This window comes from Anomalospiza imberbis, unplaced genomic scaffold (assembly GCF_031753505.1).
Source record: "Anomalospiza imberbis isolate Cuckoo-Finch-1a 21T00152 unplaced genomic scaffold, ASM3175350v1 scaffold_371, whole genome shotgun sequence".
Taxonomy (NCBI): Eukaryota; Metazoa; Chordata; class Aves; order Passeriformes; family Viduidae; genus Anomalospiza; species Anomalospiza imberbis.
This window is the reverse complement of record NW_027099987.1, coordinates 3,562-12,867: the sequence shown is the minus strand read 5'-3', so window position 1 is coordinate 12,867 and position 9,306 is coordinate 3,562. Positions and strand designations below refer to the sequence as shown.

The window sequence follows — 9,306 nt, the reverse complement described above, 5'->3', positions numbered from 1 at the left end:
TGATGGGCGTGGCCTCACTTATATATGCCAAGAGGCGTGGCTCAACCTCCCAATCCGACTGATGGGTGTGGCCTCACAAATATATTCCAGGGGGCGTGGCTTAAACTTTCAATGCGAGGGGCGTGGCCTCACAAATATATTCCAAGGGGCGTGGTTTAAAAATATCAATTTCACTGATGGGCGTGGCCTCACTTATATATTCCAGGGGGCGTGGCTTAAATTTGCAATCCCACTGGTGGGCGTGGCCTCACAAATATATTCAATGGGGCGTGGCTTAAACAACCCCACTGAGGGGCGTGGCCTCACAAATATATTCACGGGGGCGTGGCTCAACCTCTCAGTCCCGCTGGTGGGAGTGGCTTCACAAATATATTCACGGGGGCGTGGCTCAACCTCTCGATCCCACTGGTGGGCGTGGCCTCACAAATATATTCACGGGGGCGTGGCTCAAGCTCTCGGTCCCGCTGGTGGGCGTGGCCTCAGCCCGTTGTTTCCAGGGGGCGTGGCCAACCGCTGTCAGCGCGCGGGTGTGGCAGGCGGGGGGCGGGGCGTGCCCCGGCCTCAGTTTCCCCGGCGGCGCCGCAGGCGGACGGCGCGCGCGTCCATCACGTCGCAGTCCAGCTGCATCACGGCCCGCGGCCCCCGCCGCGGCTCTGGGGGGCGCGGCGCCGTCAGCGGGCACGCCCGGATTTGGGGAACCCCCCCGGGGAGAATTCCACCCCCACCCACCCCGGAAAAAAAAATTGGGAATGTTCAAAACAAAATTGGGAATCCTCAGAAAAAATATTGAAATTCCTCCCCCCAAAAAAATTGGGAATGTTCAAAAAAAATTGGGAATGTTCAAAAAAAATATTGAAATTCCTCCCCCCAAAAAAATTGGGAATGTCAAAAAAAATATTGAAATTCCTCCCCCCAAAAAATTGGGAATGTTCAAAAAAAATTGGGAATGTTCAAAAAAAATATTGAAATTCCTCCCCCCAAAAAAATTGGAATGTTCAAAAAAAATTGGGAATTCTCAGAAAAAATTGAGAATGTTCAAAAAAAAATGGGAATCCTCAATAAAAATTGGGAATCCTCAAAAAAAATTGGAATCCTCCCCAAAAAATTGGAAATGTTAAAAAAAAAAAGGGAATTCTCAGAAAAATTTGGGAATGTTCAAAAAAAATTGGGAATCCTCAGAAAAAATTGGGAATCCCCCCCCCCAAAAAATTAGAAATGTTCAAAAAAAAATTGGGAATCTTCCCCCAAAAAAATTTGGAATGTTAAAAAAAAATTTGGGAATCCTCAAAAAAATTGGGAATCCTCCCCAAAAAAATTGGGAATCTCCCCCAAAGAAATTGGAAATCCTCAGAAAAAATTGGAAATGTTCAAAAAAATATTGGAAATCCGCCCAAAAAAAATTGGAAATCCTCCCCCAAAAAATTGGAAATTTTCCCCCCAAAAAATTGGAAATCCTCAGAAAAAAATTGGGAATTTTCAAAAAAAAAATTGGAAATCCTCAGGAAAAAAAATTAAAAATCCTCCCCAAAAAAAATTGGGAATCCTCCCCCAAAAAATGGGAAATGTTAAAAAAAAAATGGAAATCCTCAAAAAAGAATTGGAAATCCTCAGAAAAATTGGAAATGTTCAAAAAAATATTGGAAATTCTTCCCAAAAAAATTGGAAATCCCCCAAAAAATGGGAAACCCCAAAATGGGAAACCCCAACATTTGGGAAGCCCAAAAATATTGGAATCCCGAAAATTGGGAATCCCCAAAAAATGTGAATTCTAGGTGATTTCTGGGGGATTTTGGGGGATTTTTGGGGGGATTTTTGAGGAAATTTTAGTGGATTTTGGGCAAGTTGTGGGGTTTTTTGGGGGATTGTCGGGGTGGTTTTGGGGTTATTTTTTGAGGGAATTTTGGAGGATTTTGGAGGAATTTTTGGGGGATTTTTGGGGTGTTCCTGGGCTGATTTTTGGGGGGGGGTTGGGGTTTTTTGGGGGGATTTTGAGGGTTTTTTTGGGGTTTTTGGGGGGATTTTTGAGGGATTTTTTGGGGATTTTTGGGGGTTTTTGGAGGAATTTTTGGGGTGTTTTGGGGGATTTTTGAGGGAGTTTTTGGGGGTTTTTGGGGGGATTTTTGAGGGTTTTTTTGGGGTGTTTTTGGGGGTTTTTGGGGGTATTTTTGAGGGGTTTTTGGGGGTGTTTTTGGGGGATTTTTGGGGTGTTTTTGGGGGTGTTTGGGGTCCCCCCTCACCGTTGAGAGCCGCTGCTGGCATCACCAGGGACATTTTGGGCCTCGAGGTTTTGTTGTGGCTCCGGGCCGGGAGGAGCAGGTGGTCCTGGAGGCACCGAAAAACCCCAGGTTACCCCAAAACCCCATAAAAAAACCCAAAATAAGCCAAAATCCCATTAAAAAAAACCAAAATAACCCAAAACGCCATTAAAAACCCCAAATTTACCCCAAAACCCCATTAAAAACCCCAAAATAACCCAAAATCCCATTAAAAACCCCAAATTAACCCAAAATCCCATGAAAAAAAAACCCAAAATAACCCAAAGCCCCATTAAAAACCCCAAATTTACCCAAAATGCCATTAAAAACCCCAAAATAACCCAAAATCCCATGAAAAAAAAACCAAAATAACCCAAAACCCCATTAAAAACCCCAAATTTACCCCAAAACCCATTAAAAACCCCAAAATAACCCAAAATCCCATTAAAAAAAAAACAAATTTACCCAAAAACCCATAAAAAACCACCCAAATTTAACCCGAAAACCGCATTAAAAACCCCAAAACCCCATTAAAAACCCCAAAATAACCCAAAATCCCATAAAAAACGCCAAAATAACCCCAAATCCCATGAAAAAGCCCAAAATAACCCAAAATCCCATGAAAAAAAAACCAAATTTACCCAAAACCCCATTAAAAACCCAAAACAACCCAAAACCCTATTAAAAACCCCAAATTTACCCAAAATCCCATTAAAAACCCCAAAATAACCCAAAATCCCATGAAGAAAACCCCAAATTTACCCAAAAACCCATTAAAAACCCCAAAATAACGCAAAATCCCATGAAGAAAACCCCAAATTTACCCAAAAACCCATAAAAAACCACCCCAATTTAACCCAAAAACCCCATTAAAAACCGCAAATTTACCCCAAATCCCATAAAAACCCCAAATTAACCCAAAATCCCATAAAAAAACCCCAAAATCCCATTAAAAACCCCGAAAATTCCACTAAGAACCCTCCCCACACTATCCTAAAATCTCCCCCAAAATCCCCCCAAAAATTGCCAACCCCCCCCCAATTTTCCCCCAAAATCTCCCAAAAAATCCTAAAAAGAAAAACAATCCCCAGAATTCCCAAAAAATCCCCAAAAATCCCAAAAAATTCCCAAATTCCCCCCAAAAAATCCCCAAAATATCCCTAAAAATCCCAAAAAATTCCCAAAAATCCCCCAAAAATCCCCAAAAAATCCCAAAAAAATCCCCAAAAAACCCCAAAAATCCCAGAAAATCCCAAAAAAATCCCCAAAAATCCCCCAAAACCCCCCAGAATCCCAAAATTCCCCCCAAACCCCCCAAATCCACCCCAACCCCCCCCCAAATCCACCCCAACCCCCCCTAAACCCCCCAAACCCCCCAAAATTCCACCCAAATCCACCCCAAACCCCCCAAAATTCCCAAAATTCCCCCCAAACCCCCCAAATCCACCCCAACCCCCCCCCAATCCACCCCAACCCCCCCTAAACTCCCCAAACCCCCCCAAACCCCCCAAAATTCCACCCAAATCCACCCCAAACCCCCCAAAATTCCCAAAAACTCCCCAAACCCCCCCCAAACCCCCCAAAATTCCCCCAAATCCACCCCAACCCCCCCTAAACTCCCCAAACTCCCCCCAAACCCCCCAAAATTCCCCCCCAAAATCCCCCCGATCCCCCCCAAATCCACCCCAAACCCCCCCAAATTCCCCCCAAATTCCACCCAAAACCCCCCAAATCCCCCCCAAATCCCCCCAAAATCCCCCCCAAATCCCCCCAATCCCCCCAATCCCCCCAGGCCTCTCCTGGGCGGCCGCGGGGGCTCCCCAGGCCAGGGGGGGTCGCGGGGCCTGGCTCCGCCCCCCCCGTCCGGGGCACACGGGGACTGTGGGGGAGGGGCGAGAGTCGGGACCCCCGCCCCGCCGTGGGCGTGGCCGCGGCGAGCCACGCCCGGGAAGGGGCGGGGTTGAAGGGGAGGGGGCGTGGCTTACCACGGGGTCGGGCTCCAGGGAGGGGAAGAGGTGGGCGGGGTCCAGGCGGTCGTCAAGGCAACCGTAGAGGGCGTCATCTGCATAAAAAGAGGCGTGGTCAGCGGGAGAACGCGCCTGCCAGCTCTAAACCCCGCCCCAAGGTAACCACACCCAGTGTAGCCCCGCCCTTTTTGGGGGGTTAATGCATGCAAGCCACGCCCACCGCCGGAAGCCCCACCTTAAATCCCGCCCGTACACACCACGCCCCCGTGATTGATTTGTTTACGAGGCCGCGCCCCCTCCACACGCCCCGCCCCGTTTCCCGCAGGCGGAACCGCCCCGCCCTCACGCCCAGGGTCCCTCCCCCACCCCCCAGCCCCTCCCCAGGCCCAGGCCTCACCCCAGTCCTCGGCCCCCAGCAAATTATCGGCGCGGAACCGCCCCGGGTCCAGCTGCAGCAGCAGCTCCGCCGCCAGCGCCGCCGCCGCCATCTTCCCTCCCCTCACGCCGCTTCGCCACGCCCCTCCTGGCCGCCGGCCAATCAGCGCTCGGCCGGCCCCCTGCGCCGGCCAATAGCAGCGGGAGGAATTCCCGCCCGCCCCCTCACGCATGCGCGGCGCGGCGCTTCCGGGTTCCCTCGGGGTTCCCTCAGCGGTTTAAAGGGGAAGCGGCGGCGGAGCGCGGCCCGGGCCGGCGCTACCGGCCCCGCTGGCGGTCCCGGAGCGCAGCGGCGGAGCCCCAGAGCCGGTAAGGGACGCCCCCGGGCCCGGCGGGACGGAAGGGAGCGAGCGGCGTTTCCATGGCAACCGGGGCCTAAGCGGGCAGTGACCGGAAGTGATGTCAGCGAAAGGGAGGGCGGGGGGAGTTCGGGTTCCGCGCCTTCGGGTGGGGTCGCGGTCAGGCCACGCCCCCTAAGGATGGGCACGCCTCCTAGGGGATGGGCACGCCCCTGAGTTGTGGCCACGCCTTTTCCTGTGGGTAGGTCACGCCCCTTTGTTGAGACCACGCCCTTTGTTTTCCAGGCCGTTTGCGATTGGTCGAGGGGAGATGGAAGGAGCGGCGCCGGCCAATGAGGGAGCAGCGCCTCGCGGGGGAGCCAATGAGGGCAAAGGGGCAGAGGAAGCGGCGGCCAATCCGCAGCGAGACGCGGCTGTAGCAACAGCCAATGAGGATGCGCTGCTGAAGGGGTCGGCCAATGAGAGGAAGAGGAGCTGCAGCTCAGCCAATGACGACGCAGAGACGCGGGAGGCAACCAATGGCAGCAGGGAGCCACAGGCGGCCAATGAGGACGCAGCTTGCAAAGCACCGGCCAATGAGGACGCAGCACACAAAGCCCCAGCCAATCAGAACACAGCACCGAGGCCCACGGCCAATGAGCGCCAAGCCCCGCCCCAGCCGCACCCCACCAATGACATCACGCCTCTGCCGGCCGCAGCCAATCAGGCGCGAGACCCCTGGATTGGTCGCTGGAGGAGGCGTGGCTTTGGGCGCCCGAGGAGGAGGGGCTGGACGCCTGGGGGGTGGAGCTTGAAGCCTGGGAGGCGGAGCCTGATGAGGAGGACCCGGAGCTTGATCATTTGGAGGCGGAGCTTGAGCGCTGTGGGGCGGGGCCAATGGGCCAGGGGGAGGGGTTTGTAGGCCAGGGGGAGGAGCATAAATATCAGGGGGTGGGCCTTAAAGATGAGGGGGCAGGGCTTAAGGGTGAGGGGGTGGGGCTTAACTGTGAGGAGGCGGGGCTGCAAGGCCAGGAGGCGGGGCTTGAACCCCCGGGGGCGGAGCTTGAACACCGCAGCACGGATCCAAAGGACCAGGGGGCGGGGTCTAAACCCCAGCGGGCGGGGCCAGCCGCGGCCGAGGGCTGGCGGCCGAGCCCGGACGGCGCCTGGTCCAAGCTGACGGTCCGGCGCGGCCGCGGCCTGGCCCGGCCGGGCGTGGGCTCGCTGTGCCGCGTCCGGCTGACCGCTCCCGCCTCCGGCCGCCCGGCCTGGGGCCCCCCCGGCCGCGCCCTGCGGCCGCTGGCTGACCGTCCGGCTGGGCGCGGCCGAAGGCCGCTGGTCGTGCGCGTTGGACGCCGCTTTGGAGACGATGGCCGCCGGCGAGCTGGCCTGGCTGCGGCCGCGCGCGGCGGGCGCCGCCGCGGTCGCCGTGCGGCTGGGCCGCTTCACGCCGGCGCCGCCGTTCTGGGCCGCGCCGCCGGCCGCCCGCTGGCGGTCGGTGCGCTCCGGCCACGCCCGCGCCGCCCGGCTGCTGGCCGCGGGGCTGGCGGGCGCGGCCGGCCGGGCCTACGCGCGGTCGCTGCGGGCGGCCGTGGCGGCCGCGGGGCCGGCGCCGGCGCCGGCGGAGGCGGCGGCGCTGAAGGCGGAGCTGCACGCCGGGCTGGCCGAGGCGCAGCTGCGGCTGGGGCTGCCGGCGGCGGCGGCGAGCAACGCGGGGCGCGCGCTGGCGCTGAGCCCGGCGCACCTGGGCGCCAGGTACGCGCGGGGCGTGGCGCTGGCCGCCATGATGGACCTGGAGGCCGCCAGGGAGGATCTGGTGGCCGTGCTCAAGGCCCGGCCCGGGCACGGCGGCGCCCGCCGGGAGCTGGGCAGGGTCAGGGGCGCGGCCAGGGAGAGGGACGCGCGGCTGGCCACCCGGCTGGGGAAAATGTTCGCTTGATTAGCGGTAATTAGTGTTAATTAGTGTTCATTAGGGTAAAATTAGGGCTAATTAGGGTCTGAGGAACACCCAGGGAGAGGGACGCGCGGCTGGCCACCCGGCTGGGGAAAATGTTCGCTTGATTAGCGGTAATTAGCGGTAATTAGGGAAAAATTAGGGGTAATTAGGGTCTGAGGAACACCCAGGGAGAGGGACGCGCGGCTGGCCACCCGGCTGGGGAAAATGTTCGCTTGATTAGCGGTAATTAGTATTAATTAGCTGTAATTTGGGCTGTTTTGGGGGAAATGAGGGTTAATTAGTGTTCATTTGTGTTAATTAGGGAAAAATTAGGGGTAATTAGGGGCTAATTAGGGTCTGAGGAACACCCAGGGAGAGGGAGGCGCGGCTGGCCACCCGGCTGGGGAAAATGTTTGCTTGATTAGCGGTAATTAGCGGTAATTAGGGAAAAATTAGGGAAAAATTAGGGGTAATTAGGGGCTAATTAGGGTCTGAGGATCACCCAGGGAGAGGGACGCGCGGCTGGCCACTCGGCTGGGGAAAATGTTCGCTTGATTAGCGGTAATTAGTGTTAATTAGCTGTTTTGGGGGAAATGAGGGTTAATTAGGGGGTAATGAGGGGGTAATTAGGGTCTGAGGATCAGCCAGGGAGAGGGAGGCATGGGGAAAATGCATAATTACCGCTAATTAAGTGTAATTAGGTGTAATTAGTGTAAATTAGGGGAAATCTAGGGTTAATTGGGGGGAATTAGGTGGTAATTATGGGTTATCTGGTGTTGATTAGGGAGTAATTAGTGTTAATTAGGATCCAGGGCACAACCAGGGAGAGCAAGGTGCAGCTGGCCACGAGGTTAGGCAAGATGTTTGGTTAATTAGCGCTAATTAGTTCTAATTAGGTCGTAAATTGGTTTAATTGGGGGGTAATTCGCGCTAATTAGGGTTAATTAATGCGAATGAACGCGTAATGAGTGTCCATTGGGGGTAATTAGCGTTGTGGTGGGCTGCCGGGAGGGCGGGGCCGCGCTAATGAGGCGTTAATACATAATGAATGCGTGTTAATTGCGGCTAATTGTGGTCATTACGGGCCCGCTGGGGCGGGAATTATCGGCGTCGCTGGGCCCAGGTGTGCCCAGGTGTGCCCAGGTGTGCCCCAGGTGTGCCCAGGTGTGCCCAGGTGTGCCCCAGGTGTGCCCAAAGTGATCCCAGGTGTGCCCAGGTGTGCCCCAGGTGTGCCCAAAGTGATCCCAGGTGTGCCCAGGTGTGCCCCAGGTGTGCCCCAGGTGTGCCCAGGTGTGCCCAGGTGTGCCCCAGGTGTGCCCAGGTGTGCCCAGGTGTGCCCCAGGTGTGCCCAAAGTGATCCCAGGTGTGCCCAGGTGTGCCCCAGGTGTGCCCCAGGTGTGCCCCAGGTGTGCCCAGGTGTGCCCAAAGTGATCCCAGGTGTGCCCAGGTGTGCCCAGGTGTGCCCAGGTGTATCCCAGGTGTGCCCAGGTGTGCCCCAGGTGTGCCCAGGTGTGCCCCAGGTGTGCCCAGGTGTGCCCAGGTGTGCCCCAGGTGTGCCCAAAGTGATCCCAGGTGTGCCCAGGTGTGCCCCAGGTGTGCCCAAAGTGATCCCAGGTGTGCCCAGGTGTGCCCCAGGTGTGCCCCAGGTGTGCCCAGGTGTGCCCAGGTGTGCCCCGAGTGATCCCAGGTGTGCCCAGGTGTATCCCAGGTGTGCTCAAAGTGATCCCAGGTGTGCCCAGGTGTGCCCCAGGTGTGCCCCAGGTGTGCCCAGGTGTGCCCCAGGTGTGCCCAGGTGTGCCCCAGGTGTGCCCAGGTGTGCCCAAAGTGATCCCAGGTGTGCCCAGGTGTGCCCAGGTGTGCCCAGGTGTGCCCAAAGTGATCCCAGGTGTGCCCAGGTGTGCCCAGGTGTGCCCAGGTGTATCCCAGGTGTGCTCAAAGTGATCCCAGGTGTGCCCAGGTGTGCCCCAGGTGTGCCCAGGTGTGCCACAGCTGTATCCCAGGTGTGCCCAGGTGTATCCCAGGTGTGCCCCAGGTGCCCCCAGGTGCCCCCAGGTGTGCCCAGGTGTATCCCAGGTGTATCCCAGGTATCCCCAGGTGTGCACAGAGTGATCCCAGGTGTGCCCAAAGTGATCCCAGGTGTTCCCCAGGTCTATCCCAGGTCTATCCCAGGTCTATCCCAGGTGTATCCCAGGTACCCCCAGGTGTTAATTGCAGGTCGTTAATGAGGGCGGGGTCATCAAGGCTGGGGGGCCGGCTCCGTTTCCCGGGGTCGTTAATTATTCATTAGCGCAATTACGCTCATTACTATCACTGCATTAATTAGCGCAGCTGTGCTGATGGTAATTAATTATGGTAATTAGCTTAGCGTTAATTGCGTTATCGCTGCGAGCGCACCAACGCTATCGCGATTATGTTAATTTGGGTAATTTTAGCAA

General features: G+C 56.3%; 1 protein-coding gene across 1 annotated transcript; it reads right to left on the bottom strand.

Moving 5' to 3' along the window:
* Positions 1 to 561: 561 nt before the first annotated feature.
* Positions 562 to 5,020, bottom strand: LOC137466651 (cyclic AMP-dependent transcription factor ATF-6 beta-like). Its single transcript, XM_068178346.1, has 4 exons — positions 4,620 to 5,020; positions 4,241 to 4,317; positions 4,050 to 4,134; positions 562 to 653 (listed from the first exon to the last, which is right to left on the bottom strand). The coding sequence occupies exons 1-4, from the start codon at positions 4,828 to 4,830 to the stop codon at positions 562 to 564; spliced, it is 465 nt and encodes a 154-aa protein (XP_068034447.1). The 5' UTR covers positions 4,831 to 5,020.
* Positions 5,021 to 9,306: the final 4,286 nt, after the last annotated feature.